Source organism: Mustela lutreola, chromosome 9, assembly GCF_030435805.1.
Source record: "Mustela lutreola isolate mMusLut2 chromosome 9, mMusLut2.pri, whole genome shotgun sequence".
Classification (NCBI taxonomy): domain Eukaryota; kingdom Metazoa; phylum Chordata; class Mammalia; order Carnivora; family Mustelidae; genus Mustela; species Mustela lutreola.
In genome coordinates this window covers 89,493,094-89,513,411 of record NC_081298.1, presented here as the reverse complement: position 1 = coordinate 89,513,411, position 20,318 = coordinate 89,493,094, and the positions used below count along the sequence as shown (strand labels likewise).

The 20,318-nt window shown below is 41.3% G+C and overlaps 1 protein-coding gene across 4 annotated transcripts in view; it reads right to left on the bottom strand.

Moving 5' to 3' along the window:
• Positions 1 to 20,318, bottom strand: part of MEIS1 (Meis homeobox 1) — a 133,803-nt gene that overhangs the window by 91,909 nt on the left and 21,576 nt on the right. For all 4 annotated transcript variants that reach the window (XM_059187843.1, XM_059187841.1, XM_059187844.1 and 1 more), the window contains exon 7: positions 12,141 to 12,252. In XM_059187843.1, coding sequence (XP_059043826.1) covers positions 12,141 to 12,252 — 112 coding nt within the window. The remainder of the gene's footprint in view (positions 1 to 12,140; positions 12,253 to 20,318) is intronic.

The following is a 20,318-nucleotide window of genomic DNA, read 5'->3' as shown; positions in this document are numbered from 1 at the left end:
ATAATATACATATATGTATATAACGATATAAGGATAAAGATAAAAATGTATGTATATAAGGATATATGTATATAAGGATACATATCCCTATATACATATAACCATATATGTATAAATATATACATATATATGCTTATATATATATAATATATATAAATATAAAATATAGATAAATATAGATAACTATATACTTATATATATATACTATATCCTTATATATACTAAATCCTTATAGTATAGTATAGTATAGATATATACTATATCCTTATTTAAGGATATATACCATATCCCTAAATCCTTCCTTAAAATGAAGGAGAGAATATATAAGTACATTGTAAAATTAAGATATATCCTCTTCTCCTAAAGTATCAAAATTGAAAGGGTATTAAGGTGCTATCTATCCTGCTGGGAGAGGGACACTCAAGGACAGTTTCAAGTTCAGACAAATGAAATTTTTCAAGAGATAGCATTGATCGAATGTTAATAACCTAGCAACAAGTAAGTTCAGTATTTTCTATATTCATTCCTCAATTCCCCCTTCCTTAAAAATATATAAATTTTGAAGAAAATTTAAGATTTTCTAGGTATGCTCCTATTCTCTTTTTCTTCTGATATGGAAAGAAGTAAAAGATGGGGTGCTTGGGTGGCTCACTTGGTTAAGCATCTGCCTTCGGCATAAGTCATGATCCCAAGACTGGGATGGAGGCCCTGCTCAGCAGGGAGTCTCCGTCTTCCTCTGCCTCTTCCTCCCACCCCCGACTCGTGCTCACATGCTCTCTATTTCTCTCTCTCTCAAATAAACAAATAAAATCTTAAAAAAAAAAAAGTGAAAGAAAATTCCACCTCTTTCATCCTTTGTTAGGAAATGAGATGAGCTATGTCTAGGAGGGATGCATATGGGTTGATATTGGTAAATGGGGGAAAGCCAAAGCTAATTGTACTAATCAAACAGAATGCTTTTAGGTTAAGTAATTATGGAAAATTATCTGCAAGACTGAACTAATCCACAAAGCCAGACACTTGAGCAAAACCCAACTTACCAACTACACTTCTGGGACCAATCAATGTAAGAGGTAGACAACGCCTACCTCTTTTTAAGGAAAATGCTTGGCATAAATTTACTGTTTGGGTTAGTTTTTGCTAGGCCAACAGCCAAAACCTCTACCACTATCCTTAATTAGTGCTAGCATTCATGAAGGAAGGAGATAAATTCAGGAGCAGAGCTGACTATCACATCCCACGGGATAGAATCATGTCTGCTGCGGGGAACCAGCAGACATAAAAGTGTCCTCCAAGGGTAACACAGGGTCCTGTCTCAGCATTCGTCATTCACCTACTGCGAGTTCCCTTAAAAGACCCTAAAATGTTCCCACTAGTCCCCACCCATCCTCTGTCAGAAGCCTGTTCGGGGTCACAGGATGGTGCCCAAGAGTAGGAGCAGGCAGAGCTGGCCATCAGGTGGGCACCATGATTTAAGGTACATCCCCAGACCCGTCTACCACCAATTCTGAAAGGACTAGCCCTTGAGTCTCTTCTTGAGTGCTTCTGTAAAAGTGTATCTCTGGGAGTCAGGACCGGTAAGACCTCAGTGTCTATTTACACTTGGACTGGGATTGCCATGTGACCAGCCATCTGGCACCCACAAGAAATTAGTGTTGAGAGAATGTAGTGTAATCACAGTTTGAAAGCATGAGAGGGTTCCCAATCCTCTTGAATAAATAATTACCCACCCATGGCCATATGCCCTTAACTACTGCAACATTTTGGGGTCTTTTAAGGGAACTTGTGGTAGAGTGAATGACGAATGCTGAGACAGAACCCTATGTGACCCTGGGAGGAGATGTAAAGATGAAGAAGACATAGTCCTTTCCCAGGAAGCATCCTGGGGAGGCTGGGGCAAAAATGGCTCACTTCAGTGTACGAGAAGGGTAAGACACAGGATACCATGACAACACAGAAGAGGGGGACTTCCTCCAATCTGGGAGTTCACAGAATACTTCCTGCAGATTACAATTAAACTAAGTTCAGAAGTTTTTAACTTGGGCTACATAGATCCTCCCCACTTAAGGGGCCCAGGGTTCAAATTCAGAAGATCTTCCTATGTGCAAAGGGAAAGATCCAAATTTTATTCTCACTAACCTCTAACTGAAATAAGCATTTCTTTCAAGCGCGTATCTAGGTAAGTGACAAACCAAAGAACCATTAGCAGGACCTGTGACTTTGTCACCAAAGGAAATCATATTTACATACAACAATATAGTTGTTACAAACATCTTAAAACATCATTTACATTCCTCACTATTTCAAAAATGTGGTAGACGATAGAATCACTGCTAGACCTCGTTATTTAATACATATTTAACAAGGCACTATATCATTGTATTATAATTTGTTTTTTAAAACATTTTGATAACTGAATTTCAATATAATTAGTTTCCCTTGTAGTCCTATGTATTTTATTTCATTCATTAATAAAAATATTACACCGACAAGGCAGCCAACCATTGTCCTTGCCAGATTGCCAGTCCCCAAAATATCAGCATTCCCTGCAAAGGATGAGCAAGAGTTGGCAGCCAGGTGACTAACAGTGGAGAGAGCAATGGTGACCCCAGTGGTTCAGGCAGCAGAGGCCCCGAGTGGCCACCTGGCTATGTGGGAGGGCTGAACCAAGTTCCTGAGACTGGGCTATGGATCAACGTTGATCTCACAGGGCTCACCAGATGCTGAACCTTTATGGCAGTCAGAGGACCAAGGGAGAGGGGTCCCTGTGCCAACTAGGTTAAATGTCTCCCACCTTGTCTTTCAGCCAACAGCCCTCCTCCTAGAGTTCACCGTGTCTGGGTCATTGGCCTATTGTGAAATAAATACACTCACAGCTCCCTGAGAATGTTCAGTATTCAGAGAAGATTCCGCATACACATGCTTGATGCTCGAGGTAGCACACATCAACTTCCAAGGGTAAATACTATGCCCTAGTCATTCTCAGAGCCTCGTACAGAACACCTGCCTTACGGTCAGCGCCTAATTCCTTTCTGACCACCTGACCAGAATGGATACATTTATACTTCTCCCCTTAAATACAGCTCTCAGTAATATTGTGGCTTATCTGCAAAAGCTATTACAGTTCTAAACTCTTTTTATCTCCCTGGGCTACGTTAAATGGATACTTCCCCAAAGTTAATGTCCTCATTTCTGCCTTGCCAACAATGACATGGGTGAAGAATCTGCCACCCGGGACGATGGGTCCTCTCCTGGTGTATTTTCCTGGGTAGCAACTGAAACACAGGTTCAGCTGGGCCAGGTGGGCTGTGTATGGCAGCCCTGGAACTCCTAGGAGGGCCAATCTGAAAAAACAAGTGACTGCATATAGCTTAAAACCGAACGCAGAATCAAGAAGGGAAAGGGAGAGAGAATGAGGGGGAAAAAAAAAAAAAAAGGCCTTCGTTAGAAACTGCATTAAATAATTACATAATGACACATTAGTATCTAGGTTTTTAAAGCTCAGGTCGCCATTTTTATCATTAACACGAGGTAATAAAACCCACATTATTAATAGAAGAATGGAATATTTCTTCTCTACGTGATGCAGTTGGGGGAAAATAGCTTACAGCTCAGGGAAGAAAGAACGGAGCATTCAAACAACTCTGAGTCCACCATGATAGAACATCTATTCCACTCTCGGCGAAAAGCTAACACTATGAACAGCCAGAGAGGCCTTCTCTAACTTACAGCAGGCTGAGGGAAACTGACAGGAAGATACCTTTTTAAAAAAGTTTTCAGAGGCGCATGGGTGGCTCAGTGGGTTAAAGCCTCTGCCTTCGACTCAGGTCATGATCTCAGGGTCCTGGAATCGAGCCCCACATCGCGCTCTCTGCTCAGCAGAAAACCTGCTTCCTTTCCTCTCTCTCTGCCTGCCTCTCTGCCTACATGTGATCTCTGTCTGTCAAATAAATAAATAAAACCTTTAAAAAAATAAAATAAAAAATAAAAATAAAAAAGTTTTCATACTTCCTGGCTACAGAGCCAAACAATGAACTGACAGAACATCAACGTACATATAATTCTTTACTTATTTTTTATTTAAAACTATCACATGACTCTTGAAAGTCCAGTGTAATTAATTCTAGGAAAGCCTGAGAACTGGAGTATAATTTCAGAACTTCTACAAGTCATCCCGGAGCAGGCACTTTTTTTTTTTTTTTAAAGATTTTATTTATTTATTTGTCAGAGAGAGAGAGGGAGAGCAAGCAAGCACAGGCAGACAGAATGGCAGGCAGAGGCAGAGGGAGAAGCAGGCTCCCTGCCAAGCAAGGAGCCCGATGTGGGACTCGATCCCAGGACGCCGGGATCATGACCTGAGCCGAAGGCAGCTGCTTAACCAACTGAGCCACCCAGGCGTCCAGAGCAGGCACTTCTTAAACGACAACCACAGCAGCGACAACAACAAAACTCCACATGGCATGCACGCATCCACCCCATGCCACAAAACTCAGGTGTCCACACAGGTGACAATGCCAAGTGCCAGCAGCCAAGTCTACACAACTCACGGAGTCCACTCTCACACCACAAACCATGGAGAAGACAGAATTGTGGTTTTAAGGCCATGGTTAACAAGGATCACGCCTTTTACATGTCAAAAATTAGAGTATAAATTTGATAAGATATCCAGACCGTGAGTTCACGCATAAATAAAAATGAGCAATCAACAGAAAATATAAGAAATGGCCCTGGTGACAAATGCCTTGTCTCTTCCGATCGAGGGTCATACCTATTCAAAGCCAATCACATGAGGATGGAATCAGTAAAGGTCAATCAAAGGCAGGCTGAAACTCCAACTGTCTAGCTGACCTTCAGAGCTTGTGACAAATTGCTATCAGTCAATGTCAACTAATGACAGGAGCTCTTTGGCTAATCAATTGTTCTAAAAATGATCAAGAAAACTACTCACAGGACAGCTCATTTTCACATCAATGCCTATGAAGTATGAAAAGCTCATTTTTTGAGTTTTTAATAAGCTCATAAGTAAAGCAGTTACTTGGTAACAGAGGTCACCTTACAGAAAAAGACAGAACCTTTGTCTGCCTTTTACATATTCTTTTATTACCATATTATAGTAAAATTATGCCATGGATATGCCAGAGGGCTACATAATAAAGTAGGGAACACCTCATGCACTTTTGGAACAAATACTTCTGTGTCGGAGGGAAATATATTTGGGAGTAAATAATTTCAGAGGCATTTTTCAGTCGCTTAAGAGGAAAAACATTGACTTCCAGCTTCCCAGCGATGTCACCTAATAGTCAGAAGATGCAGTCTCTGTGAAAACACTCATGGCCAAGTGCATATCCCCTAAATATACAGTTATTGCTCTTTAGATGACAAAGTTATTTTTCTTTGTTTTGAGATGACCTGCTTTCATGATGCTAGAAGTCAAGAGAATGGGTAACAGAAAACAGTTACTCGCATTTGATGAGTCAATAAAAGGAAAGGTTGAATATACAGCATGGGTTGTTCCGGAAAAACAGTTCTCTGTCTATCCATCTTGTTCAACGTGTTTGATAAGTTAATGATATGGACCTTTTGATAACAGGGATTTGCTGAGTATAATAACTTCCCCTTTCTTTTTTACACCTGACTTTTCCCATCAGGAAATCATTTTCCTCTTCTGCCTGCCACTGCGCGCAAAGGCCACTCTTTAATCTGCAGCCCAACATGAAGTGTGACTAAAGTAACACACGAGGCTGCAGTGGTCTAAGGGTGAAGGCCTGCAGTCACAATTATATTTTACTTTTCTCCCCGAAGTGTATTAGTCAAAAAGCATTAGGGCACCACTGAAATACAAGAAGTCCCCGCAGAAGTGTAAGACTTAACAAGTAAGTGTGAACAAATAGAGATCATTCAAGTTACCCTGACCAGCAGACAAATGGAATGAAAAAAACCCAAACAAACTTTTTTTTTTTTTTTTTTTGATTCACAGGGTTCTGAGGTTCTTATAAACACCGTTTTAAAAATCAGTTGGGATTAAAAAAAAAAAAAAAAGGCAAAGAAAACTGTTTCTAAACAAGCAGCGTTCACTTTGTGTTTTCATCTGAAAAACTGCAGATTACAGATTACCTCCCAAACCTGAGTTGCTACGGTAGTTTTTCAAATGAAAATATCTTCTGTGGCCTCAACCACTCTCAAGTTGTCCATAGGAAAGAAATAAAGGAGGGAGGGCAACACTTAAGCCGAGCCATAATTGGAAGTATGTGAAAAATGAAGTGTCAGTTTGGTCAATAAAGGGCAAAGGTCAAGGGGAACTGCAGCCCAAACTCTGCAAGAAATGTGCTCATTAAGACATCCAATCAGAGCGCTCCTTCCCACCTATCCCATTATTCATCGGACAGCTGACTGTTTCAAATGCCCGGGTTTGGGCTGTTATTACTTTTCTTCTTCATGTAAAAAGGCAAGCTGGTATATAAATCGTTGCTTAGTCATCTGGAACATAATGTGGCCCTTCCCCGCTGCCCCTCTCCCTGCTCCCCGCCCCCTCCCAGCCAGCTCCGCCTGCTGGTCTCCCAAGCCTGAAACAACTGCCTTCGGATTCCCTTTAATAATAAATGGGATTGCCTTCTGCCTGTAGGTTGCCTGAACTCATACAAAAGCTGGAGTTGGTGGGGGGACGGGGTACACTGGGAGGCATTGCAACTATCACACATTATTATAAAGAAATAGCAGTACTTTTCAATTATTCCTCTTTAAAGAAACATGCTGGTTTTGCTTTTTTTTATTTTTAAGTAGGAGCAAAGATACTATTGTTGAATGAGTCCTGCCCCCCAAAAGGAGAAGTTCAGAAGTGGGTTTTAGAGGTTTCAGCAATCATTAAAGCCCTTTCAAGTTGAGATGTTTTATATCAAATTTCAACATAGAAATAATACTTTCTCTTTTTTCTCACAAAAGAGGAAAATGAGATGAGCTTTAAATGGGGAATGCTCTGCAAGAGAAATGTCCTTATTTGTTTTGTATGCTCCTAGTTTCAATTCAATAAATCTGTGAATGAGCGAAATGGTATAGGCTCTTAATACATAATACAAATTAATTATATCAATCATCACATTTCTCTGTGAATCTCTCATTCTACTTAACACTAGAATCTAGATTCTCACTCCCCAGCAGAGTATAACCCCCCTGAGGCTAACGCTGACTCTGGCCCATTACCAGCTCCGCCACCATTATGGAGACAGGGCCAGGCCTGGTACAGACACTGTTGAAAAAGGCCTCAACTTGGTAAGAGAAAGAGGGTTCATCAATGATCTGTTTTCCATTCCTCGTCACACGAAAGCACCAGAGGACACAGGCCTCAGGAGCATGAGCCCTAGAGTCACACTGTATGGGTTTGGGTCCTGACTCTACTACCACCTGTATATGACTTTGGGCAAGTCTCCTAGCCTCTCTGAACCTTTGCCATCTCTTTTATTTACCAAGTAAGGGTTGGAAATACCTACACTGACAGATAGCCCTTAACATGTCATTATGTTATTTTATTGCTAGCATATACTCCTCTCTCTTGACGTTGAACAAAAAAAAAAAAAAAAGAAGACATGTCCAAACGCAAACCATGGTCAGTCATAACCAAAGCTGCTTGTGAGTTATAGGGTGACTATGGCAACCCTCCTGGGAAAGAGTCCAAATACGGTGGAGAGAGACACCAAATGTGCTTGGTGTTCTCCTGCTCCAAGCCACATGCTTCCTAGAGGAGCCCCTGGTTCTGGTCAGTAGGGCAGCGGCACATGGTAGGAGAAAAAAGACAGAGGAAGGAGTCATGCGTCTGCCAATATGCCCCTCATCTTGTGTGTGAGACCCCGCCTGGGGTCGTGAAAGCAGCCCATCCTAACGGGGTCACGAAGCAAAGCCAAGAGACAAGATCCTGGAGTTGACTCTGACCGTTACTTCAGTATTTCTGAGCTTACATTTTTCTCTTCTGGAATGGGAAAGGGGCAAATAAGAGACAGGGATAAAATCAGGATCCAATGTCGTAGCTTCGGCAGTGCTCTGAGGAAGCAAAGGAGTACCCAGAGTCAATGTCAGAGCAACACCACCAGAACCCCCAACCAGAGACAGGCGTGGGGCCTTCCTTTTCAATGCCAGCTTAAAGGAGCTTCACTGTCAAAGACTCACTTTCCTGCAAACGGCCACAAGTGTTCATATTAAATGAAAGTAGAGGCCCTCAGAAAAGTTACCATGATAAAAGGTTTGAGTTGGGGGGAAAGGAGTATTATGTAAATCATAAATAAACACCAAATCCCTGAAGAATAATAGTCTTCAACATCTTCTTAATTATGTATCTTGCATGTACTCTTTTTAGAATGCCCAGCATTGGATTTTCTGTTTTATATTTTTATGCTTAAATAAAAATTTGGACTAAAACTATTCCATCAACCACAATAGCCGCTAATTTGGCAAGTCATCAGGCACTCAAAATCCCCCAAATTGCTGGAAGCCTCACTAGGAATTATCACTGTATTTAGAAATCTGTCAGAATATTACAAATTTCCTGAATGACTTTTTTTTTTTTTTTTAACTTTGAAAGTCCAAATGAAAATATAGCCTGCCTAATGCCTACGTCATGCACAGATAAGGTAACAGAGGCAAGCCTGGGGATTTCTTTTCTGTTTTTTGGTTTTTTGTTGTTGTTGTGTTTGGTTTTTTTTGTTTGTTTTGTTTTGTTTTTGGTATCACAGGTGCCATAATGAAGTGGTGAAAAATGAAAAGGAATGAGGAAAAAGAAACACAATACAAATAATACAGTAGAGAAAGTTTTAAAATATGTATTACTCCTGTCTGTGGGGGAAACACCTCTTTGGATATGTTCTTGACAGATTGAGTTATTTCTGTCTATTGGGTATGTATAAAGACATATTTATGGATTTATAAATCTTTTGAAGAGGGCTGTTATTTACCCAGTTGACTAAAATGGACTCAAACTGTGTAAATAACTATTTAGGACATGCATTACGGGCCAAATGCTGGCACAGCTTACATATCTATGGCTGCCAGAAAAGGCAGGCAGGGCAAACATGGAAAAGCCACTGTGCACAGTTAATCTGAAGGCTGCACAAAGACCCAGCTCCACAGGTCTCAGGGATGAAAAAAGGTTTAGGAGGGTCACGGTTGGCATGGAAATGCACAGATGTAGTGGCAGCAGCACTTGCAGGCATCATTCTGCATTTAGCCAGAGAGAAAACACACTGCCCAGGAGGAGAAGCCACAGAGAAGGGCAGGTAAGACCACAGGAGGGCCTCCTGCACCCTGGCTCTCAAAGTGTTGGGTGGGGGCTGGGGGGGGGGGGGTCTACACAGAAGGCTTCTTTTGGATCACAGTGGGAGTCACTGGCTTGATTCCTCAGTGGAGAGCCAAGAAAGAGAGCATGAGGACAAGAATCTTAGACAAATAATCAGGAAACTGAAATTTGGGGTCTGATGCTGCCCAAGACCACCCCAAAGCTCTCAGGGCAATGCAATGTTCTTAACTAGTTATAAAAATGGCTCCCTTAAGTTCATTATTTGGAAACATTGAGTTGAAGATTTTTTTTTTTTTAGTTGAAGATATTTTTATGTAATTAAATGCAACCAAGAGTTTCCATTCATTTAGGCTTTGCACCACCTCAAAAAACCAAATGAGTAAGACTTTGCTGTGTAATTTTTGAAAGTGAAACAAGCAAGAAGTTCTTATAATGAATTTTTAGTATAAATACAAATTATATTACTTAAAATTGAAAATTGTTAAAATTAAATTAAAAACTGTCTTTATTTCAGTTTTATCCATGTGTAACTGACATCCAGAATTCAAGAAATAGAGCATAATGACTTACCTATCTTGCAAAATGATCAGCTCAATAAGTTTAGTTAATGCACATCATCTTGTCTATAAACTATATTATTAATAAAGAGCCCATCCTTCAGCCCTGATCTGTGCTTTTCTATGTGCTTCCTTCTATCCCTCTTTTTGTAATTTTTTAAAAGATTTTCCTTTAAGTCATCTCTACACCCAATATGGGGCTTGAACTCACAACCCCAAGATCAGGAGTCATGTACTCTACTGACTGAGCCAGTCAGATGCCCCATTCCTCTTTTTTTTCTTTCCTTTATTTCTTCCCCTGAAGTGGGAATATTGGTCCCAATACCAATATGGGACCAAATAAGGTCCCATACCTTATTTTCCTCCTCTGTCAAATGAGGCCAGGATTGTTTTAGGAAGGCTCAACAGAGCTCATTCAGATGATATGGGAAAATTCTTTTTTTTTTTTTTTTTTTTTTTAAAAAAAAAGCAGAATAGGTGGTGATCTTATATGAAAAGTACAAAAGAGAAATAATGTAATTAGAAAACTCAGGTACTGTGAAAGAGACATGTCTCCAGATTACCATCAAATTCCTTATTAAATTGGCCTTTGGATAACACTTGTTGAAGGAAAAGGAAACATGCAAAATTCCTAATTCCCTGTTATGACATGTCACAGGGGAAGAACTGGGACAGGGCCTTTGGCCTCTCAAAATCCTTTCATCAGATTATGTTTGAGAAAGCATATATGCTACAATTTTACATTCAAGTCCGTTTCAGCAGTTCGCAAGCCATCAAAGCAGCAGCTAAGCTACCTGCCTGTTCCTAGGTGATAGATAATATATATATATTTTTTAAAGCAAGAAACAAAAAAGAAAAAGAAACAAACAGATAAAACAAGAGGCTATGACCTCGTGTAGCAATTTTGGAGTACAGGAAGAAGAATTTAGATCCCCTTTCCACCTTTTTGGAAACTCATGGAAGAAGCTGAAAATAGGGCTTCCTATTGAAAGTGCCGACATCACCTTAGTTCTAGCCCCGGGAGCAGCAACACCATCACACATACATACACACACTTGAAAGAGAAAAGGCCCCGTGGATTTATGCTGCGTATCAGTTTCCAGTAAAAGTCAGAGGTCAGGGGTTACATGTTTCTGCCTCAGCTCTCAACGCGTTTACTATCGTGGGCTCCATTTTTTACTACACTCAGAGTTGTGGTGAAGTCAGCAACTTTCCTTTGAACAATAAAATATCTCAGATGCTTAAAATTCTATGTGTAGAAGTTATTCCCAGTCCAAGTAGCATACACGTGCCTTAAAAAAAAAAAAAAAAAATCCTGGTTTTGTTTTCCAATTAATGATGTCAAATTCATTTTAGACTTTGCAAATCTAATTGGTCCAGCCCAATGTATGTGAGAAAACAAAATTCTTTTGTTGTCTAGCGGCACACCATCATCACACCGGATTTTAAAGTATGCACCTACTGTGGGCTCAGAGTCAACTTCAATAAAGCCGTCTTTTTATTTTAAATAGAGAATACACTCTTAAGCTTTGGTTGTGCTAACTGAACACAAAATTCCTCTGCAGTGGGTCTCACCGAAGGCAGCACAAGACATCTGAATACTCATTCGCCTTTTCGCTGAAGATGAACTACATGTTAAAACTTTCTTTCCTACTAGTCACGGTCAGACGTGCATAGCCATGGACACCCAAGTATACACACAGGTATGTGCATTCAAGGAACAGTACGAGCTAAATGGATCTGGCTTCTTTTCATTTCTCCCTAATTCCCTGTAGTCTGACTTTGCAATGAAGTCAAGCACTTAAGAGATTCGGATAAGCAAATCCGGAAAAAAAACCGCCTCAACCCAGTGGAGAGGGAAGCCCAGTGTGGGTTCCCAAAAGGCTACGGCCTTCTAAGCATCTGAAGACATCACTGACTTGGAATCGTGAAAGATGTTTCTTCATGATCTCTTGAGAAGCCTCTAAGGGCAGGTAATAAAAATACTTTTTTATTTGGATCGCAGGGTAAGAGTGGGCATGCTCTTTACACACACTTGAACTTCTAATCTCCTCTAATCTTGCCCCCGGTCAATTCACCGACCCTGTTCTCTGGAGGTGAGCAGGTGATGGCCAGTTAGGCAGCTGGGGTGGCACAAAGGAAGAAAGGGTCTGGAGAAACAAATAAGAGAAGCTGATTCCCCTACGCTAAGGGGCTTATGTTCTAGGAGAAACGGGATTAATAGGAACTAACTAGGCATTTCTGATTTTTCAACCCTTAACAATGAAACGAGTAGCACGAGAGAATGAGAACGCCTCTCCTACCTTGCTCACTGCTGTTATCCCCACTGTGCGATGTGTGGCCGCCGCTGGAAGGGCCCGGGGTTCCTCCCGAACGCGTCGATGCTGTGTCATCGTGATCTCTGTTCCAAGAGGGCTGTGGGGGCACAGATCAGAAATCCAAATAGAGTGGTCTGTTAACACTGGTCCAGTGGGATCCCATCATATAGTAACGAAGTCAGGGAAGCCTAGGCCGGACGGCCAAGCCACCTTTCCCGTTCCCCTCCACAAACGGCGCCAGCTCGGAGCGACGTTGGCACATTTAAAATTGGCCAGTTTCTGCCTCTGAGCTAAAATAATATCTACAAATAGTTATTCTATAAGTAATTGTATGCTTTATTACCAAGGAAAACAAAAACGTTCCAGGCAAAGAAGTGGGGGTGAGGGGTGGGGAGAGGAGTGCTGCCACTTGATTCTGACTATATTTTTAACGTCAACAAACCCTCTGGCATGACAGTCTGCTCCTGTTCTGAAAATGCAAAATGAGAGCAGTGGTCTCTAACATTGCGGTTTACAGAGGCCTCTGATTCATCCTGGAAGACAAACATGGCAGAGCTTTTAAGACTCACAATTAGGCCGGGGTCCATAATAGCTAGTATGTGTCAGCTGTTTGCCGGATGGTACACGGCAAATGGACCAGGCACAGGGACAAAAAAGGAATGAGAATAACAATAGATTCACATGGACTGTGTACACTCAGCCCCATGCCGAGCCTTCTTGTACTATTGAACGGAAAACAGATGTTGCTTCTTATCACTGGGTGCATTTGAAAGTAACATTCAGATAGGAAAAATTGGCAGTAAATTAAATTCTTGGGGAAAACAATCATGGCAACACTTCTCCCAAATCTCCCTTTATCACCAGAAAAGATTTTAATTAGCTTTTAGTGCTAGCTTTCAAAAACAGTCCTATGAGTCACTGGTCATCCCGCACGGTAGGAATGATGCAGAAGAGAAAGCTGGTCCTTGGCTGGGAAGTGGTGTTTGTCTCCAAGATTATTAGTGGCAAGGCAGGATGATCTTGTGTGTAAAATATGCCCACTTCGTCTCAATCCCAGGCTGTCCCCGTTCATGGCTGCATCGTAGTAAAGTCTACTGACCCTCCCAACGCTTTGAATGTGCCTAGCGAAATCAGAGTGCTCTTTGCTTCTGTCTCGAGAAGTATTTCCGTGTTCCCGAGAAGATAAGAAAGGCTGAGGGGTCAAAATGTCTGTGACACCCAGAGAAAGAAAGGGGAAGAGCCCAGGCGTGCTGCATACCAATCAAAGGGAAGAGTCCACGTTCCTGAAGAGGATGACTGCCTGCCACCGGCTCTCCAACCTTGGCCAGAAGACTAACGTGGCCCCCCAGAATGAAGCAGAGTCGCAGAAAGAGCCACCACTTGTGTGTCCGGCTCAACCATTATGCATATTCTCCAAAATGGTGCTAATTGATCTGCTGATGCTGGGATTGAAAGGTAGGAGCGCCGTGAGAGGGGAGCTTTTGACAAACACGCATTCTGCAGCATGTCAGGAGAATGCTAGAAGACGTAATCTCGAACACATGCTCAGAATGCAAACAGTTAATGCATAAATTTTCAGTTTGTACAACTGCAGCTCTAAAAGGGGGACTTGTTTATTCAGAGCTCTGCAGAAAGAATGGTACAGCACCCAGGGGACAGACAATGCCAGGCACAAAACCCCGGTGCCTCGACATGTAAAAGGATGTTTTTCTATGTGCTACAAATCCCACTTGAAAATATAATTAGAAGGAGAAAATGGCAAAGTATTGCATTAACTGTAATTGAACAAAAGACCGGCAAGGCATGTGGGAGGCTGCAGGAACCCGTGGGAGTTTCAGGATGCATGAGATCCTGCGAGTGACATCTCCTGGGCTCTCTCATTTTATTTATGTTGTCCCTCACTACTATTGTTGACTGGTGATCTGACTCGTAATTAATAGAAAAGCTACCGATAACAAGCTAAAATACAGAGCAACAGAATAACCTCATCAGAAGCATGTTTGTTAATCTGATTAAGACTAGGACTCCAGAAAGGTGACTTAGAACCCAAGAATTATTCCATGTTATACAGGAAACTGTCCTCCTTCATGCTACAACAGACCTGATATATTCACTATCTTTTAATGAGCTCCACTGATTTATTCAGCTCTGCTCTGCTCCCTCCCCCACTTTTCTACTGTGCAGGATGTAGATTAATTCAATGCTTAATTGTTTAGTAAATTCAATTTTCCACATTCTATTCTGCATAGCTTTAGCTAAGGTTCTTAAATCTTCAGCAGTGAGCCCTGAGCCCAGTGTTTGTGATCTGTGCCTACCTTTTTTCATCACCATTTTTCTTCATCCACCACTTAATTCACCATGAAAAGATTTTCCTTGCTGGAAATTCTGATTCCGCTATGATCTGTGAGGCATTCCGATTCATTGCATTTTCATTGTGTTGGGTCTTAGATGCCGGGCTCCTCTTTTCTCACAGCTATCGCCACATTATACAGGCATTCATGCAAGAAATGTTGGATTCCACCTCAGTTTATCCAAATTTTGTGCAACCTATATGTTTAAATTTGTGTGTTCACCAAAGGTAGGAGCCAATATTTTCCACCTAATATCACTCTTCTCGCTGCCTTGCTTTTCCAGAGAGGCCTGTGAATACTGAATGCCCTTCTCTGAAATGAAATCTAACTTTTGTGGTCCTCTCTTGAATTAGCATTTTGGGTATTAGCATTTCAAGAATGGTATAGTCATACAAAACTGAGCATTAGGAGAAATCCACAAGGTTACCAAAACAGAACAAGAATTATGTTTAGTTCAGTTCATTAAGCATGATTAAAGTCTAAGTATCAGAAATAGCTCATGAACTCTTCTGGCATAAATATGTAAGACAGCCCTAATCAGAAAGAACTCCCCCAAATTCCAACTACCCGAGAATCTCAGTTACAATAACATATCTCTGTGACTCTCTGTGGTTACACCAAACAGCATCATTATTATTTTTAAAATAAAATATGTGCATATGATTATGTACATATATCTGTGAAGTTGTGAGTTGCTTGGGGACACTTGTAAAGTAAGGCTGACAGGATAAAATCAATGATGCATTGCATTAGACATATAGCAAACCATAGTCATGGTTCTGAATTAAGTCCCAAAGAGGCTTTTTTCTTCAATGTATGTAATTTCAGAGTAAGTCATACCTATGTTCCCATCTATTAGAAACCTATTAGGACAAGAGGTCCTAACCTGAAGTCCAGAGACCTCCTAAAGACTTTGGGGTAGGTTGGGAGGTCTTGTTTTAGTAATAATTGTATTTATGGGTATACTTGCATTTTTTTTCCCCTGGAGAGAATGTCCATAACTTTTCATCAGATTATCAAAGGGGTATGTGATTCTTTAAAAGACTGAGAACCACCACTCTAGGAGACACTCACAGGGTTAGATGGAAAAGCCAGGGCTGGAGAGACCTTCAAGATCACAGAGTCAACACTTTAACCTGACACTGAGACCCAGGGGTCCTCCAGACATCATTTGTTTTGTCATAAATGGAGGCAGCCAGTGAGAAGCTTTACTCCATCAGGAAGTTCTTGGTCACTATATAAATATATAGCATACAAACTAGTTTCATTTCCTTCTAATTTCTACTCATACTTTGTCTAGTTGTGGAGCCCCAAAAGACAGCCATTTTAAATATGTGGTGCAAGTATATGATTCTCCCTGTGCTTTCTCTCTTCAACAGGTTGAACACTCCCATGCCTTCTATCATTTCTCAAGAATGCTTGGAAATAAGGGGTTTTTTTTTTGTTTGTTTTTTTTTTTAATGATGCCAAGCTAAGATTCACCGAGTGGTATTTTTTATTTATAAGGCAATTAAAGTGCTATCTGGTAGTCAAATAGAGGCCATGACCTCCTTGACCACAGGCTCCTCTAGGGCAAGGATAATATCTGGATCTTCCCTTTCTTGGCTCAGCACAATGTATGGTGCATGCTCTGTTCTCAGTCAAGGCTTAGGGAACTAACCTGAATCATTCATCCTTTACTGCCCACCAATAGTCCAAGAGATGAACTGCAACTTCCCCAACTACCCTTCCTCCTGAATGAAGTCATCTGTTGGTAACTTTTCCTCTCTCCATCTTTTCCATCCCTTTACCATCTATGCCTTAATTTGGGCCATAATTTCTGGTCTTCATATCACTTTTCATGTTTTCATTAGACAATTCCTTCCACTACCATAATTCGAGGTCTCACCCATATGCCACAAAATTTGCGTTTCTGGATCTCTTCTTTGGTTTTTAGACGTGTATGCCCAACTATCTGCTAAACCCTCTCCATGAAAAGACGTTCACTTCACTCAACAAGTCCAAAGCTAAATTCTTTATCTCCCGACCAACATCCTATTTATTCTTCTTTGTTATTAATCCCAGTAGGTATAACCCCATCTCTCCATGGTATAAACTGGAGGACCATCCATGACACCTATCCCCCTCCCCCAGACATCCAATCAGTCAACAAGTCTTGTTCATTTTTACCCCTAAGTCATTCACAAATCAATCTCTCATTTTTTACCTTAGTGATTGCTGGTCTTATTCAGGCCCTCCCAGCTTTAAAGAGTTGAGTCATATCACTTCCCAGTTCAATCTCACTAGAGTTGAGGACAGAACTGGTCACTCTTGCTTGCCGTTGCATCCTGCCTATCAAGTTCAGTGCCCAGTACTTGGTTGGCACTCAGGAAATGTTTGTTGAATGAATGAATGAATAGCACCCTACTGCCTACAGAACACTACATCTGGGGTCCTTAGCCCTCATAGAGTAAGCCCTCATAATCCACCCCCTGGGGACCATTCCTCAACCTGTTTCTAGTGCTCCAGCATGTGATTTCTGAAAGATACATTCTGCCTGTCCCTCCAGGCCAACTGTCATCCCCTCCCGCTACCACTCCCCACCCTAGCACCAGCCCTAGCCCCTAATTACTTCCCACTTGTTAATTAAGTTACAGCTCAGATAACACCTCCCCCAAAAAGCCTTCCCTGATACACATGTGCGTGCACACACGCGCGCACACACACACACACACACACACACACTCTTCCCCCAGGGTGTACACAAAGCACCTCATGAACACGTCTATCATTTCATTTCCATATTGTTTTGTGGTAACCTGTAGAATTCTACACTATGAATGTTTTTAAGTCCCGAACTATATTTTATTCATCTGTATGCCCTCCATCCCAAGAAAGTGTCTGTAACACAGTAAATACAAATATATTTCTGAATGAACAAATGAATAACTTAAGTGATACGTAGAAGGCTCCTGTATTAAACTGTCATTTGATACTGTGATCTCTGATATTAAATATCATAAAACATCTGAAAAAAGGTTTGTATAATTTAGAAACATCTTATATACTTGCATTCACACAAACACACACCACCATAAATATATATATATATATATATATATATATATATATATATATATATATATATGGCTCAGTTGGTTAAGCGTCCAACTCAATTTTGGCTCAGCTCAGGATCTCAGGGTTGTAAGATTGAGTCCTGTGCTGGGCTCCCTGTTCCATGTGAAATCTGCTTGAGATTCTCTCTCTCCCTTTCATTCTGCCCCTTCCCCCTCAAAGAAATAAAATCTTTAAATATAAATAGTTATATAAGTTATATATAAACATATATATTATATAATATATGTAAAATCTTTTTATATAATATATATTGTTAAATTTTTATTTGTATATATTTACTTATATATATAAATACTCAGTTGCAGTATAACACAGTCAAAAGAAAGGAAATTTGAAGTAGCCATATCCCAACTTCAAATCTGGCTGCACCATTTACATGGTTTTAGACAAGTCACATCCTCTCTAACTCTTGATATCCTAATCCATAAATGGGGACCAAAAAAGACTCCTTTGCCAATCACATTTCAATGAAAAAATAACAATAATCCTCTGTAGGCATAACATATGTCTATTTCCAGGCATGCAGTAAGCACTCAATAAATGACAGCTACTAAAGTTTGTAATGTAACAACATAGGTTGACCCAGTCAAACCTGAAATATCTACATACAGGTGTGCTCAGTTTACAGACCTTCTGGAAAGAATAGCTAACCTGAGCTGACTTGGTGTACAGTTTGGTATGCCTTGGGCTATCTCCCAGCTGGTGTGTGCTCAGGGAATGCACACTGATCTTATTTTCACCTTCAGATAACATGATTTTACAGGTGGTTTGCTCCTCCCCACCCCATCAGGTTTAATTTGATGCCTAATATTTATAAATCGCTTTACAGTATACATAGCACTTTGACATATTTTCTCACTCAGTCATTCATCACGTCAGCATGATGTTAGAATCATTTTTTTCCACAGACCGAAAAATAGTGGGTTTTATTCTTCAAAATTTCTACCCTACCAGTCCCATTCAAAAAGGTAGATAAATCAGAGTGTGGTGATCTTGAGACTGAAGAGGTCAGCCAACAGCTATGTAGAAATTGATGAAATAATCACAGGGTTCAAAACGCGAGGTTGGTCTGCACCTTTCCATAGGTGGTTTCCTCTTTGGGAAGTACATTTACTCTTTCAAACCACTGGGGTCTCTTTAGCAAATGATCTCTAGTGGCCTGAAAGAGCTGGCTTGTCTCCCAGTGTGAACAACGCAGTCCCTCCAGACCAGGGGAGTCGCCAGGCCACATGGGGAACTCACCAACGTGCACGATATTCCTACGCACACATGCTCACATTCCCACACCTGCAGGGTCTGTACAAACATTCACACTCAAGGGCCTGCCCTTGTCCCTGAGCCACGGCAGACAGGGCTGCTGACGGCTACCGTCACACACCCACGGCCAGGGTGGCTACATCTACTTAGTCCCCTCCCCTAGACGTTGCACTTCTGTCTCAACAGTGTCTCTCAGGACCCTTAAAGGCATAGGACTTCAGTGGAAATGATGCTTTATATGTCTCCCAATCAACAAGCTATGGGAGAAAAAGGGGCCAGAGAGAGAGGCATACACAGAGAGAGGAAGAGAGAAGGGGTCCGAGTACTGCTAGAAAGAGGGATACATGTTTACCAGGGAGTACTTGAAGTTGAGAAATTGGAAGTACTAGGATTTCTTTATTTATGAGTTATTTAAAGTCTGATAGGCTAAAAGCCTTATTTAAAAATCTTGGTGGCCCCGTTTGCATCTGCCAGAGCACCCAAATATACAGTATAAGCATTCAAGTCAATGAACCATCAGACAGCACCACACTTTGCTAGAGCCCTGGGTAAACCCTGATCTTCTTAGAACACACTTCTTGGAGGCTATGTCTCCCCAACTTCAAATTCAGGTCATTCAGATTAAAAGTGTAAAATTCTTTACACACATTTCAAAAAAAAAAAAAGAAATCCCTGGAAATCATTAAGCAAATTCATTTCAGCATGACAAGTTTGGGCAGTGCATTTTGTTTCAACACAGTAAAACTGTCCTCTTACCCTTTAAGCTTTTAGATAGTTTTAAATACCAGAAACTCACAGATTAATACTTGAGTGCACACACAGACTGTGGATTCAAGGGCCACCTTAAAAAGTGCTTGGGAATGGTGTGCTAGTAAAACCTCTTCTAAGTCCACACTCAATCCTGCTGAAAGATGATATAGTTGAGGAGGCAAGTGTCGCGCTGGGTGAAGACTGGTGGTGGCCTGAGGTGTCCCTCAGGGTGGCCTACACCGGCTGCAGGGAGGCCCACTCTCCACAGGATTATCTCCCTCACACACTTCTTCCGACTTTCTCCTCCAACTCTCCTCCTTTTTCTCATTTCCTTCCCTCTCCCCGCCCCCACTCCTTCTCCTTCGCCAAGTCTATAGGCCTGCCAGGGTCCTCTTTGAGCCCCTTTCTAATGCTGCAATAAAATGTGCTTATCAATATCCCACTTAACAGAGGTCTGATGGGTAATTTTGGTGACTCGGGGCAGATGGTAAATTATGAGACAGTGGAAATCCAGCATCCCCACTCAGAATCCATGGTCCTCACCAAGACCCCACACTTCCTCTTCCAGCCCTACCATCCTTGCCATTTCGAACTTTTAATCTAGAAACACATCTCAATGATTATCCAATTATCCCTTAGTTACGGTGCTCACCACGTCGGAGCCAGCTGGTATCGTCACACACAACAT